Genomic DNA, 16,427 nt, shown 5'->3' with positions numbered 1-16,427 from the left:
GTGGCATAGAGAGCATAAGCACTGAGGTTCTGATTAGCAGAACCTCAGTGACACAGTAAGTCACTACACAGGTATACACATTCAGGCCACAAACTATGAACACTGGGGTCCTGGCTAGCAGGATCCCAGTGAGACAGGCAAAAACAAACTGACATACATGTAAAAGTGGAGGGTAACATGCCAGGCAAGATGGTACTTTCCTACAGTTAGCAGTACCAGATTTCACATCCCTGAGTCTCTGCTTTTAGATGTGGTCCAAAATGTATCCCTTTCCCAACTACATGTACTTGTGCCTGAGAGGTGGGCACCTATGTGATGCACATCCCCTCCGTTGAAGAGGGGGTGAATAGTTGCAGGGTGAGCCTTTGATTAATGCAGTGGTCCCAGAAACTATGAAGTGAAGATAGGAAGACAATATGCCAGAACAAGTGAGGAGGAACAGGGACTTCTACCACTTTTGTTGGTACTTGGGAGTTCCATTTGACTACAGGGTCTTTACTTTGATAGTTGACATGTAGTGTTGTGGGTACATTTTACTATCTTACTCGGGCACATATATTTTAGCTTACCTCAGGCCTGCGTCCTGTGCCCTTGTACCTAGATAATATTCTATATTCTCATTTATTCATTTTAGAATAGCTTGCTTTTCAGTGAGGATGTTTTATTTTCCTAATCAGTGATTGTCGGTACCTGGAGGGTCCAGTTGCAGTCCCAGTGGCCAGAAGATGAGGTAAACGATGCAGAGGGGACCTTTTAGAATCTTGCACATCGAATCTGAGGACCCATCCAAGAAGGGTACCCTAAATAGCCCAGGAAGGGGGATTGGTTCCCTAGCCGGGTGACCACCTATCAGGACAGGGCTGTGATGTTACCTGCCTGACCTGGCAACTCGGATGCTCCCAGAGGTCTCTGCCCACCTTGGATTCAAGATGTCAGAATTGCGTGGCCACCTGGAGGAGCTCTGGGCACCACCCCTGGGGTGGTGATGGACAGTGGAGTGCTCACTCCCCTTTTCATTGTCCAGTTTCTTGTCAGAGCAGGGACCTGGGCGCCCTGAACTGGTGCAAACTGGTTTATACAAGGAAGGCACCAAATGTGCCCTTCAAAGCATACCAGTGGCTACCCCTCCTAAGCCATGTAACACCTATTTTCAAGGGAGAGGGTGTTACCTCCCTCTCCCACTGGATATCCTTTGTTCTGCCTTCCTTTGCCTGAGCTGGTCAAGCAGTAAGAGGGTAGAAACCTGTCTGAAGGGTGTCAGTAGCACGGGCTGCCTGGAAAACCCTAGAAGACTGGTAGGAGCAATGCCGGGGGTCCTCTAAGGACCCCCCAGAGTGCATGGAATCATACATCCAATACTGGCAACAGTATTGGGGTATGATGCTGACATGTTTGATACCAAACATGCCAAGGTTCGGAGTTACCATTATGTAGCTGGACACAGGTAGTGACCTATGTCCAGTACATGGGTAAAATGGCTTCCCCGCACTTACAAAGGCCAGTGTAATGGAGCTGGAGTTCGTAGGGGCACCTCTGCTCATGCAGGGGTGTCCTCACACACAGGTACCTGCATCCTGCCCTCTGGGCTAGGAGGACCTACCATAGGGGAGACTGACAGTAACCTGGTGCAGTGACCTGTGGTAAAATGGTGCATGCACCTTTTCACGCAACTGCAATGGCAGGCCTGTAGAGACATTTTGCACGGGCTCCCATGGGTGGCACAGTACATGCTGCAGCCCATGGGGAACCCCTGGTGCCCCAATGCCCTGGGTACCTAAGTACCATATACTACGGACTTAAATGGGGCACCAGTATGCCAATTGTGGTGTTTGCTAAGTCCTAAGCAACCAAATTTAGAGGGAGAGAGCACAGTCACTGGGGTCCTGGTTAGTAGGATCCCAGTGATCACAGTCACAACACTCTGACAGCAGGCAAAAAGTGGGGTTAACCATGCCAAAAAGAGGGTACTTTCCTACAAGTGGAATGTGGCAAAAACAGCCCTCAGCTCTGTCTTGAGTCTCCTGGCCTAGAAATGCTTCCAAGGTTAGTGTCACTAGAAATTTGCTGACCCACAATGCTAAAGCAGTCCTTTTCCTGTCAGTGACACCAACATACCTGCATGGAACTTCCCTCCTGTGGCAAGAGGATAGATAAGGTGTGGTTGAGTAGGATTTCATATGTGGAAGAAAATTAGTAGACCAGTTACACTGAGACATTTATCCTGCTTGTTCCTTTGGAACATATCTCTTGTGGCTGGAGAATATAGAATACCCTGTGGATAAAGTAAGCTGTTGCGGCTTCTGAAAAATCCAGGGGACTAGTGGGAAGTGGCCATTTTGATGTAGACCTGAACTAGGATTGTTGTAAATTTCCTGCCATCTGTCAGAATCTTGGACTTACCTGTGAAAAACCAGCCCTGAACAGTTGACAACTTATCAATGTACCTTTAGTAAGAACATTTGCTGCAAAGATTCATAGTACTCCAAGTGAGGAGAATTTAGGGCAATATTTTAATAGCTGCTGGTGAACTTATTGCTTTCTTCTAGTCAGAATTATATTCCTTATTGCTTTTTTTATAAAGGAACTCTGATCTTGCTGTCTGAGACTGACATAACCTATAAATATTCCCATTTTGTTTTTACTATACCATTTGGTTCCTGCAGCAGATTTATTTCATTTTCTTGTTAATTTACTTTGATATAAATTCATCACTTACAAATGAGCTTATTTTGAACCTTTTCTGTTCTTTATTTTGTAATTATGTTGGTATCATGTCTAGTTTTGGCAGATGTACCACATACATTTTTCCTGTGGAAGGACTGTCTCCTTGTGCCATGCTGCCAGGGATGAGCAATGATTGCCACACCAAATTCAGTTTACGTTTATGATTTAGGATAATTGGGCCTTAGTAAAGAGAAGCACTTTTCAGACTAAGAGCATCAATACGAATTTGGCTGAGCAGGAGCACTGCACAAAGCAGAAGTTCCCCCTCCTCTGCATATTCAGAGGAAATGCAATGTTTACATCAATGGTGTCTCTGCAGACTACACCAAAGCAAACCTCTGACCTGGTGGCCTGACTCTCAAAGAGCCACAAGGTCACAGTGACTGCCATCCCATCTTATTTTGGGAGGGGGAAAAGGGGTGACCTTCCATCACTTTCATTACTTATCGTAAACCAAGAGGGCTGGCAGGCCCACCACCATGGAGTTAATGACCAGCTAAGACTCCTAGAATTCATAAAACGTGATTGTTTAGGACTGAATTGGGACATGTTCAGGATTAGATCTTTTGTTTTTATTGGTTTTCCATAGAACTCAAATACAAACCATACAGTGCGAAAATCATGAGATCACATAGGTAAATCTTCCATTAGAGAGAAACCCAAGGATCTATAGGCAAGTGAGACAATACCCATGTCAGGATAAGCATCATCTGAAATAACCACAACATGTACATCTGAGTGTAATACATAAACCAAGTCATGTAATGCAATCATGGTGTGATGAACGTGACATTAACACAGTTGGTTGTCAAATTAGTCATGAAAAAACAGGGTGGTCAAATAAATCAGCCTTCGACATCACTGCTAACATCAGAAGCTGAATCATCATCATTAACTTGATCGAGGGGTTGGCCCAATGCCAATATCTCCTCTGCTTCCCCTTCTTCTGTACCTACCAGTAGCCAATGCTGTTTCCCTGCTGCTCCCCACTCTATGAGATTTCTAAGCCAGTGTCAGCCAGTGGAGTCCTGGACCCTAGCTAGTCTATGGCTACTCTATGTTTGGCCAACAAATGCGCATGCTGCAAGAGTTTATTTGGGATCTTCCACCCTCTAGGCCTGGCCATCACTCCCGACAGGCAAGCAGTCAGGGTCAGAGTAACCACCAACCCAGTGACCTCCTCTGTCCTGGGGACCACTACCCTCCAAAACTGTTGGATTCATTAACATAGCCAAGCCAAATGTAGGAAAGTGGCATCCCCCTTCCCACATCTCTTACATATAGCTCCCCTAGAGGAATTAATTATGTTTATTTTATAAGGATTCACATTAGTGCTATGCAGAAAAGTCTAATGTAACAGCTTAAACCTGTTATTACAAGAGACAGCACGCACCTATTCTAATGCTTGAGACCAATCAGTGTCAGATATCAGACTCTTTAGCTCCCATGCACAATGCGCCGCACAGAGTTTTTTTTATATATCCCCCCTGAGGGCCTTATTGAACAGGGTAATCAAGTGCTGCTCCTCTCCCCACCAGTCAAACTCACCCAACACGTCTGATGACGCGGCCGGAAATTCACGCCACACCTCCCTCGCAACACCTTCTAGTCTGGCATAGTTTAGAAAGTGATCTGAGCCTCTTCAAAAATGTCCTGGACTTCCTGGAATGAGATGAATTGCTCCTCTGGAAACAGATCGCCACCTCTAGACAGCCCCCCACTCTTCATTGTTCCATAAACGTGTTTTCCTCAGTAGCCCGTAACAGGGCGAGACCCCAAAATCGCAACTCCCTATCAAAAGACGCCCGACAAAGCACCCTACTCACCGCTTGTTCCCTGAGAGATGCAGTAGTTCTGACCAGATATAGGACTGGTTATTCTGATCGACCCCTCCCTCTTCATCAAGAGTTAAGCCAAAGTGTCCGTACCAAGTATGCCCCGGAAGAGCTGCATCTCTCACATATCCTTCTCAGTCAGCGACTCGGCAGCGTGTTGCATAATAGTATAACTTGATGTATTGGATTGCCAATCCCGCGTCCTCCAGATCCATTTCGAGTGTGGGTAACCCCATTCTACTGCGGTGCCCAGCCCAAATCAAGGAAACTAGCAGACTGTCCAGTCTAGAAAACGGCTGCGGAGTCAGTTGAAACAACAAAATCTGGACTAGGTACAGACAACATGGGAGGAGCACCATTTTGGCAATGGCAGCTCTACCCATCACCAAGAGGGGCAGTCTGTTCCAAAACAGAACTGAGCTTTTATAGGCCCGAAACCACCCTATCCACAACGAGGTGAGCCGTTTCGGTGTGAGTGACCCAGGCTAGCTAAAACCAGCCTTAAATTGGGATGCATGGTTTCTAAGGTTTTCTTTGGAACTATTGTCCTGGAAAATGTCTTTGATGATGTACATAACGTAAATGCGAAATCAGTAACGTTACTGAACTCTGTACACTTGTGCCTGATGTTTATACTGCTAAATGTAGTGTTGTTGTGATTTATTGCAAAATTAAGCAATATTTTGATGTTTGTTCTCCTTTAATCCCTCTTTTCTGTCATTTATAAACCCAATAAAATTTGTTTAAAAAAAAGCTAAAACCAGCCTTAGTGCAAAGGTAGCAGAATCAAAAATAGTACATGAATTAAAAAGTTTTGATGCAAAATTAGGGCAACAGTAGTACTTGGTTACATTTATGAACTGGATGTAAAGAGCAGAAAAGAAAAGGCTGACTTGATTGGCTTGCTAGTCTGTATTCATTGTCAAAAGGCAAATAATTAAACATGTTGAGTTATGGTTTAGATTAGCATAATGCTTTTTATGAAGCATTATTTCAGTTCTACAAATTTGCCAGGAGTCAAACTCAGTCTTACTGTATATGATAATTGTATTGGCTTACACTATGATCTTTCCTTTTGTTGATGTGTTTATGTAGACTCAATAAACAACAATCCTGAAGTTATATTAATAGTTAAGGAAGAAGAGCCCTACTCTAGAGGCAACCATGGTTTGGAAAGGGGTAAAATGGCAACAACCCATACAACAAGTGAGTAACCGCTGTTTATAAGTCCATCTAGGCATGTTAGTAACAAAACATTTGTGAAACTCTTGCAGTTGAGAGATAGAAGGGTAATGCTGTGCAGTGCATTAAGATTGATTGGGAAATGCACACATTTTCTGCAAACCAGTTAGCCAGAATCTGTGTTCACACATCTCAGAATTGAAAATGATTTAACATCCTGTGACCAGGAGGAACAGTTATTGTATTGCTATTTATCACTACCCTGTTTCCTTTGGTAATATCTGTGTATGTTACACGTTTGTAAAAACTAAAAAATAGTCTCAGGACTGTTAGATTCCTCTAATTGGTACTCTGTGTTTTCTGAGACATAAGGTCTTCCTTGCGGCTTTTGTGTGGGAATAGTATATACAAATGTCATCTGAAGCTGATTACACAGAGGTTAGCTTTACATTCCATATTGTGGGTGTGAAATGATAGCCATTTTTAACGCATCTGTCATAGTTTTGAAAATGTTAATGGTTTGTAATGGCTTGATTATATAACAAATTTACTTCCTTAATCATAGCTGTATTCATTAGAACTGAATATTGTGTTTTTATTTTTACAGAAGATGTCATTGCAATTTCAAAAAAGAAAGAAAGGCTCAATCAGGAACTTACTGGAAACCGAACGCTACGTGTGATGCAATTAGGCAGACATAAGGAGAGTTTCTTCTGGAGTCCCGACAAACAACATAATAGTTGGCAAATTAATTCCAAATTAAATCATAATATAAAACCATATAAAACCATAATTGATGTCCAGCGCTCCACTGAAGCACTAAATCCAATTTTTCAAAATCGCTGCCAAATTAATGCAGAAGGACTAAGTGATAAATCAATTGGACCACCTCGGCAACGAACACGTATAGGACCTAAATCTTTTCAGTGTGATGAATGTGGAAAAACCTTTGCTAAAAGCTTAAACCTTTTCAGGCATCAGAGAAGTCATCTGGGGGACAGACCATTAAAATGTACTCAATGTGGGAAAAATTTCAGCAGTGCTTGTAGTTTATTCAAACATCAGAGGATCCACTTTGGAGAAATACGATACAAATGTACGGACTGTGAAAAAAGCTTTGGTTTTCTTAAGCAACTGCAGTTTCATTTCCATCAAACCCATAAAAGACAAGAGACAAGTCCTTGCACAGATTATGACAAAAAACTCAAGAGTACAGAAAGTTTACCACTCAGCAAAGAGGCAGGTGATAAACCATATTTGTTTATTGACAGGAAGGTTGGAACTGCTGAATTAGGTATTATTCAACACACGAGAATCCCAGGAAGAAATCTACAACATAAATGCACTTACTGTGGAAAAGGTTTTCAACAGAGGTCCAATCTCACTCGACATATGAGAATTCACACAGGAGAGAAACCATACACATGTACTGAATGCGAGAAAAGTTTCAATCAAAGTTCTACTCTAAGAAGCCACCAAAGATGTCACACAGGGGAAAAACCATACAGATGTCCTGAATGTGGAAAATGTTACAGCCGTCTGTCATATCTCTCACAACACAAAAAAACTCACAAACGCATTCAGACAATGGCACAGTCACTCATAGTCAAACATGAGTGAATTATTTATAATGATTTACATCTAAATGCCACCAAATGATTATCTGAGTGTTTACAAAATGCATTGTTTTGTTGGATAACGTATAGTCAATAGAATAGTATAGGAATTAAAAGACAATTGTTTATGATCTTAAGGAATCATTTTAAGCAACTTTTCAAGCCGGAAAGAAGGACATTAAGAGAACAGCTAGGTGACGAAATGTAGAGGAAGGGCGAATGGCTAACAAACTTTGTGCAGTAAAAAAGAGTGGCTGGTAGCAGTATGATCTAGAGTTCATCTAGAGTTGCACAAAAAAGTAAAGAATTGTGAGCGTGGGATTGGTGTGGGAAAATAAACCACTTCTTAATACTAGCGGTCAGTTGCTGATTGTTCAAAATAGTAACAGTGCTATTTAGAATTGAAAAGTTCATTAACAAATGTGTAAAAGATATAACTGTCAAAAGTTCTAAAAGGAATTAATACATAGAAGTTCACAAATGTTTGATCAAATAGCTCAACTGCATGAAGCTACTGTAACAAAGATGCAAAAATAACTGTTATGATTTATTTATATATGTCTGTATTGTTTTGATTTTCTAACTTCAGTGCAAGATTAACCTTTTGCAAACGTGTTTGTACTCCAGGGGAGCACATAATATAGGTGTGTATAAAGTTTGCATACCCTGTGTAAAACAAGAAAATGTACAAAGGTCCCAAGAACCAATTATTATAGTAAATCTTCAGAACAAAGTGAACTTTAGAGACCATATTACATCAAAGCCTTCTGGAGAATTGGGTGTAACTTTCCAGTGGCATTGAAAACAAATTGTAAATTAATAAAATTGATAACCTCAGTCATCTAAGGGGCTTTTATAGATGCTTTCCAGACCATGGTGTGGTTCTAGAATTACTCTTAAAAATGGATTTCTGGTGGATAGTTCTACGTGCAAATTCCTCACCTGTTGAATATCCCCTGTGCCAGACTGGATCTGGAAATGTTCTTCTTGGCAGGTTGGGGCTTTGGCTCATTCTCTGTGCTAGTAACGGCACCTGCATGATGTCACCATAGCTAGAAAATGTCCACCCAGCACACCAACATCAGTTATCTTTTTTCTTGCCCTTCAACAAGGATCAAGAGCTGCTCACTGTGAGTTTTTCTGTGTGCTTCTTAAACTTTCTTCAACATTTTCATCAGTGCAGTGTGTAGGGATGGCTTTGCCACAAAAGTCAGGCTTTAACACCTGTGGCATTTGCAATGGACAAATGGCAAATCTAAACCCGCACAAAGTCTGTCTGTGGTCCTTGGGGTCAAAGCATTACTCTAGGCTGTGCAAGGAATGCAGCCTCATGCAGCCCAATGCCATAAAATAACACAGGGCCTAACAACGTTCTATGTCCTGTGCCCATGACAAGTGTTGGTCTTGATGCCAATCGAAGTGGAGGTCTTCCTTTAAGTCACACTTCTCTCCTTCATCTAAATCATTCAAACAGGAGAAAAGGAAGCATGATGATGACTTCACTTGGCGCAAACCAAAGTCAAGCAATAAGTGGCCTCAAAGCACCTGACCTATTGTGGTATATTCCTCACAGCCAGAGCTTATAGACATCACTGTGCCCGAAGAGCCTTCTCTGGCAGTGCTGCTTGCTCTGGTGCCCGACACAGGTCATATCCGTTGGCCCTTGCCAACGTTCCCATACGTGGATCATAAGTAAGTTCCGACTTACTGGGACTTGCTTTGCTCCTTATTGCCATTGATGGCACTGTTCAGACAGGTAGTGGTCCCAATCTTGTTTGTCGTCATATCCTATGGGTCAGTTTGGGACTCCATTGGGATTTTTCCTGGCATCTCTTCTCTCCATGCCATTTGACCCCCAAGGATCCCAGTCAGAGAATGCGTCTGGTGCTGGCTGGAATCTTTCCAGCTTCGGGCTCTTCACTAGTGATTCTTGAACTGGCACAGTCACAGATTTCTGCGTTGACATTAACGCCTCCTGTGGCTCTGCTGACACTGATGCCGCCGGCATCAGGGCCCCACGAACACCATAGTACTAAAGATATCCTTCACAGGACGAGGATGGAGGCCCAGAGATTGTAGAAGAGGCCAGGCACAGGGAACTTTCACAATCTGGGCTAATATAACAAAACTATTGGGCAACTATGCCGGACATTTCTAGGTCAGACTCAGACACTTTCCACGTGCCCACTCATGCATGATGAGTGACATCGGCGTGGCACCAAACTTTCTTCCCCCACCATCCTCAAACACAGCCGATTACCTGATTTTCCAGAATGTGAGTGCGCTGGACACATTTTCTGAAACAGATATGGAATGGCCTCAGCTCTGGTTCTCTGGAAGCGACATTCTTTTTTTTAAGTTTTATTTTGAATTTTTGTCCCTCCATTACATGACATAATGGCAAATATACAGTTGGCATGGCATGAAATTGACATATTTTCAGTTTACTGCATACCAATTACAGAGTGCACTGTCAATGAATACTGGATATCCAATACTGTGGCAAGAAAAGGAGAGAGCTGGCCTGCTGTTCCAGGGTTTTATGCTAAGAGCAAACCATTGTATTTAGTGGATCAATCATGTAGTGCCAAACTCGAGCCAGAGGTGCAACAGCTCTTCAGGTCCATGAAACCAGTAGTAGGCGTACATGCAGGACATGGTAGTAAGTCTCTAAGTCCAGGACATTGAGAACCACACATGAATGGGTGAGCAAGTGTATCCCAGTCCACCTTGGGTTGCTTCCCAGCCCAAGCCAGTTTGATCAGAATAGCCTTGATGCTCAGTAGCCTAATTGGGATATTGACAAACAGGAACAAAAACCACAGCAGGACCACCATTTAATTATTGCTCTGCAACCATTTTATGATAGATGAGCCGAATCCAACACTTTACCACTTCTGGGAGCTTCAGCACCACCTTACCATAGTTTTCAAGTATAATCACTGCTGGGTCAGTATGCACCTGTATGCCAAAAAAGCACACCGCATCTGTGGTCCATTGGAGGTGGTACTCTGACTGCACCTTTGTAGTGACTGCAGTAAGATGGAATATTAAGAACTTGCCTAGTTTATACTGAGACGAGAGTATCTGCCAAACAACACTACCTCCTGCGGAACTGGCGATAGATTATGCTCTGGATCGCACACATGTACTGTGTCTTCCACGTGAGCTGAGATGACCAAGTTATTTTATGGAAATCATAACCCCTTGTGAGCATGGTATTCTTTGAGTGCACAGGCTAACAGCTCAGAGACTAGAGTATACAGCAATGGTGACAGGGGGCATCCCTGTCATGTTTCCCTGGTGGCATCTATGGAGTCTGTGATTTGCCATTAATTTGCAGTTGTGCTGTTGGTCTTGTATGAAGTATTCAAACTAGTTGTAGAAAGATCTCCCCCTTCCCAATACGCTGGAAAACCAATATCATAAAAACCCATTCCACTGAATCAAACGCTTTCTCAGTGTCAAGGAAAACAGCCTTTGCCGTCACATCCTGGTCCGCTTGCATAATTGCATTAAAAATGGTTCAGAGGTTAAAAGATAATGATCTACCCAGAATGAATCCCACCTGTTCCGGGCCCGCTGCCCCTGGGAGTGATGGCGCCAACCGATTGGCCAGGATCTTAGCGTAAATTTTAGCATCCACATTCAAGAATGACAGCTGTCTGTAAGATGAGCAATTATCAGCTGGCTTACCTGGTTTCAATAAGGTGGCCAATAACTCTTCTCGCATCCAACGCGGCATACAACCATCCTTTACCATTTCTTCGTATAGGTCGTTCAAGTGGGGTATACGTAAGCCCTGATAGACCTTGTAAAAGGCCACAGTCAGCCCAGAACTGCCTGGTGCTTTACCACCAGGAATATCCTTCAAATCAGCTATTAGCTCAGCAGGCTGCAGCAGGGCCTGTAGGCACTCCCTGCGGTCCATCAAAAAACACTTCATTGCTATATGCGTTAATTATTCTACGGTGGCTTCCTCACCTTGTGTGTGTCTAAACGTGTAAAGATCAGCATAGTACAGATGAAACCACTCAGAAATTTGATCTGCTGTGTGCAGCAGCATCCCTTCACCTCTCAGTGTAAAAATCGTGTCATCCTCTTGTTTTGGGCATAGAAGTGCCTCTGTGGTGGCTCCCGGCCTCTTCCCTTCCCCATACACCTGTGCTGTTGTGTATTTTCCCAAGGGATTGAATTCACTCTATGCAGTATCAGGGTATTCTTCAACTTGACTTTTATCTCTCCCAATAAACCCTTGTCTGCTGTCTCCCTGTGCCTCTGTTCGAACACTCCGGTCTCTCCCTCCAACTTAGTCAGCATACCCCCTAAGGACTGATGCATGCCGGCATGCTTGGAGATGATAACCCCCTAAGTGTAAACCTTAAAAGCCTCCTAGATTGTGCTGAATTTAGATACGGAGCCCGTGTTAGTGCTAAAAAAAACCTATGCCTGCCCGAATTCTTCCCTGAACGCTCCATCTAAAAGGGAGTATGGTAAGAATCCCCAAGTAAATGCCTGTGAGGGTGAATGGTGTAATTCCAGTTCTAGTAGGACTGGTGAATGATCAGAGTATGTGCGTGGCCAAGGTTCGCAGCATCGCACATGCTGTATCAGACTGCACGAAATCAGCCAGTAGTCAATTCGCGTATGAATGTCATGTACTGTGGAGCCGTGTGAATATCCCCCCACAGGATGTTATGGCACTATACATACATGCTGCTCTGCAAGCTCTTGAAGGGCCCAGGCTGCTGCTGAGGGATGCTGGTTGGCCCCTGGAGGGATCCCCTTTTTAACATACCACACAATTATAGTCACCACTCCAAACCTGTGGTAGGTCGCCTCACCTTAACAGTGTGGTGCTGAAATCATTATAGGATTGTGAGTCATCAAAATTGGGGCCGTAAACCCCCACTAGTACCAGCATCAGGTCATCTTTAGTACAGCGAGCCACTACATACCTACACCCCGTCTATGTACAAATCCTGTATCTTTTCCCATGAGCCCCTCCTGACCCAAATTAACACGCCACTAACGTGGGGTAAATCCAGCAGCGCAACCGACTCCCTGCATGCGATGCTGTGTAAGCATAGTATTCCCTGGGCAAGGTGTGTCTATTGCAACAGTGCTATCAATCCTAGGGCGTATGAGGTATGCTGCCACCTTGTGCACCTTCCCACAATCATTCAAGCCAACAATGTTCCATGTGAGAAACCTGATCGGTGAGGGGGTCGGTGTACCCTGCGCAGTCCTGTGCATGTCATACGTCATTCTCCTGTGTCATAAGCGATCCTGCAGTGTCAGTGAGCAAATCTGTAACTTTTGTCAGCCAATGCCTTCTCACTGTAAACAGTTGGAATGAGCAAAATCCTCCTCCACCCACACTGTGAGAACCCACAACTTACACAATGATAAATTTTGCTCCATAACCCACCCAATGTATAACCCTAAAAAACGCAAAACATAGCCAAGTGGCTCACAGGACAGTGGTTGCCTGGCAGAGGACACCCAGCTCTGGATAAGCATAGCGGGCCCTGTTAAAGTCTTTTTTGTGCTAAAGCATTTCCGGAACAACAATAATGCATGCAACACCATCTCCACCTGCATTCCCCCCCTGCGTACATAGTAGCAAAAACAGTCTGAAGTGGCACATCAGAAAAGGCCAGGCATCTCCAATGAATAAGGAGTAGTAAAACTAACTCGGCCTGAAGCTGTATATACATTACCAAACTGCCATTGTCACAAACCAACTTCCCAGTCACCCCATCCGTCATTCTGCGACACATCTGCAGCCAGACGCAATTACTTCACCGTCTCCCCATATTATAAGAACTGCAGGTAGCGACTAACAGACAGTGACACCTGTCAGGGTGTCCCAGGGATCTGGAACCCCCCCCTTCAACAGTCTACTTATTTGGAAAAGGTGCATTCATATTGCTTTTCGGAGGTTGCTGGATCAAGATCCTCCAAACCAGGGGAGCACTGCATCGACCCCGCAGCCATTCAGCATTTGAGGAACTGCTGTAGCTGCTTCGGATCTCCAAAGATCGTTGCATTTCCATCTACCATACTGTGACGGGCCGATGCTACCTCGGTCGTACCCGTCGTACCCCAGGGGCATCAACACAAGGGAAACACCCAACCTGCAAGTCCTCCGGGCGGAGACCAATCAAGTTCTACTTCTGGGTGATGGCAGGCAGAAACAGCCACTCCGTGCCGTCACCTGGATAAAAAGGGAGGAGAAGGACGAATCAAAGAGCAACGCGGGAACTGGCGGAAAAGACCTCGGCGGAGCCGCAGAAAGAAAAAGGAGCGAGAACTACAACGGAGACATTCCTGACGGCAGCAGTGTGGAAACCATTGGCGAAGACCTCGGGAGCAGCACCAGTACGGCGGGACATCGCAGAGGCCCGGGAGGCACTAAACCCGAACTCCGGCCACGCTCAGGGAAGAGCGTGGCCATTGCAGGTGCGTGGTCAACACATACCAGAAATAGGGAGGTGGAGGGGATGAAGGAAGAGGAAGGGTGGGAGTAAGGACAGTACTATTGAAGGTTCAGCTACGTTTAGTTTGTTGTTTGGGGTTTTTGTGCTTGCTTATTTCCTTTTTGTTACATTAATGTCCCAGGAGTGGTGTTTTTTTGTTCAGTCCGTTCAGTTGTTAATTAGGAATCCTATGACAAAAGACACCAGAGTAGGTGGCTTGAAGGCAGTTCAGGAACACACAAGGAGAGTGCGACATTGAGGAAGTCGCAGGGGAAAAACAGAGGTTGAGGGATAAGACTTGTCCTACGGCCGGTATACAGAAAGAAAAAGGCAAGATCAAGAGGGACAGGTCAAGAGAAAGAAGGAGACGCAGAAAAGTAGACAGAAAGAAAAGGAAAAGAGACACCCATACAGAGAAGGCTGCAATACCCACGGGAGAAACATAGGAAGAGTGAGAAAGTGAGTAAGAGGGAGAGAGAGGACTCAAGAAACTAAAAGAAAAACAGAAAAGGAAAGGAAAGAAAAGAGGAAGACAGTACTCAAACCAGACAGAGAGCATACAGTAGAAAGAGAGAAAGAAAACAGAGCTAAGAATAGTAAGACAAAAGACAAATAAATATTAGACCACTTACCACTGTCTGTTTCCGTTCTCTTTCCACATGCGCCTCCTGTGAGCCCACCTGCAAAGAGAAGACGGCAAGAGGAGAATCAGAAGAGTAGCGGCCGAATACACTCATAAATCCAGAATCACCTTGAAAACTCTTAACAAAAATAAAATCTGCATATCATCTGACCACGGGCTACTTGTCATCATTGCGTCACCCTCTTACAAGTGGTGTCAGAAGTGGGATATCTTCTTCGGAAGCTCCCACAACGTAAGGGAACGCAATGGAATAAAAACCCACCCTCGCTGACATGATAGCCCAGCTGGCAGAAGGTCACCAACACCTCCAATTGGTATGGGAGGAGCAGCTGAAGGAAGCCAAGGAGGAAAGGGAAGCACTGCAGACCACCCTGAAGAGTCAGGCTACAATCATAGCAAACAATCAATTGGTCCATGAAACTGCCTTGGGAAAATTGACGGAAACCATAGTCCAGACCAAGGTACATCCTAATGTTCTGATCAATGTACTCCAAAGATATCAGGACAATGAGGACCCTGATTGTTTTTTCACCAATTTCGAGCGAGTGGCTACTCTGCCAACTTGCCCACAGACAAATGGGGACAGTATATAGCCCCCTTGCTAACGGGCCATCTCCAGGTGGCTTATCGGGCGGTAAATCCGGGAGGCGTATTCCCCTACAATGAAATTAAAAAGGCAATCCTAGAACGGATTGGCCTGGATCAGGAGCGTTATAGAGTTAGGTTTCATCAGACCAAATGGATGTCGCAAGAAAACCCCCGCACCTTGTATTATCTGGTATATCTTGCAGGAGAAAAGTGGCTCCACCCCTCCGAGACCACTAAGGATGAGATGTTTGATGCTATCATTCTCGAACAATACCTGGATGCTCTCCCGGCCACCACCCGCAACTGAGTCAGACAGCACATTGATCTTACGAATCGTACGGCAATTGATCTAGCCTGTGCCTTCCATCGGGCACCTGAGTTTCGAGGGGATCACCCAAAATTCTCTTCCTTGGCTCCATGAGTGTCAGCTTCTAAACCAGTCTACCCCCGCCAAACAGCCGGCCCCAGTAGTGAGAGAGCTACCATATCTCATCCTTCCCCTACAAGAGAGGTCATGACAGGTCTGTAATGTTTCCATTGCTCCAAGTGGGGGCATATTGCCCGACATTGCCCATTAAAAAAAGAAACCGAAGAGCCAATGGAGATTGGCATGATGAAGGGACGGGTAATGTGGTCCGGACATTATAAGACCAAATATACCACTGTCATGTCCCTTAATCAAGAAGAACGGAAGGTGCTTATAGACTACGGGTGTAGCCAGAGTGTAGTGAAACAAGACCATGTGCGGCCTGATCCCTCATACCCAAGTCCTTATAACATGTGTCCATGGAGGCCAGAAGTCCTATCCAGTAGCGACGGTCTCCATAAACTGGAGAGGAAAAGAAGAATGCCTCTCCGTAGGGGTGCTTCCTAACCTTGGTGAGGACATGATTATAGGAACCGACTACAATGCTTTTGCTTACTTACTAGCTAATGCAAATCAGGACCATATGACTGACGCATGGTGGAAGGAAGCCCCTTTTATTTCCACCGAAATCGAGGAGCAAGGGACCGAAGGAAACTTAGTAAAAAGAAGAAACAGGAACAGAAGCAGAGATATCGGGAAAATAGCAACGGTCCTACTTCCTCGGTCTCTACCGATCCAACAGCTGTATTGTCTGTAGCAGGTAGCTTTTGACAGGCCCAAAGAGAGGAACCAACTCTGAAACACGCATGGCAAAGTGCATTAGCCCCGGATGGGCCCTCAGTAGGTCCGATGTTAAGTGTTTCGAATGACATGTTGTATGGAGAATGTCAAAACTCTCCAGGGAAAAACCTCAGCTAGTTGTCCCCCAAACCTATCGAGAACAGGTTCTCCATTTGGCACACGGAGATAACGGGGAAGGTCACTTAGGGA

General features: G+C 44.6%; 1 protein-coding gene across 1 annotated transcript in view; it reads left to right on the top strand.

The window, feature by feature from the left end:
• LOC138265779 (zinc finger protein 157-like) overlaps positions 1–8,200 on the top strand; it is a 77,971-nt gene extending 69,771 nt beyond the window's left edge. Inside the window, exons 8-9 of the mRNA XM_069213811.1 lie at positions 5,655–5,765; positions 6,349–8,200. Coding sequence (XP_069069912.1) covers positions 5,655–5,765; positions 6,349–7,361 — 1,124 coding nt within the window. The 3' untranslated portion in view covers positions 7,362–8,200. The remainder of the gene's footprint in view (positions 1–5,654; positions 5,766–6,348) is intronic.
• Positions 8,201–16,427: the final 8,227 nt, after the last annotated feature.

This window comes from Pleurodeles waltl, chromosome 2_1 (assembly GCF_031143425.1).
Source record: "Pleurodeles waltl isolate 20211129_DDA chromosome 2_1, aPleWal1.hap1.20221129, whole genome shotgun sequence".
In the NCBI taxonomy this organism is placed as follows: domain Eukaryota; kingdom Metazoa; phylum Chordata; class Amphibia; order Caudata; family Salamandridae; genus Pleurodeles; species Pleurodeles waltl.
Note: the sequence above shows the minus strand (reverse complement) of the source record. Positions and strands in the feature narration are given on the sequence as shown.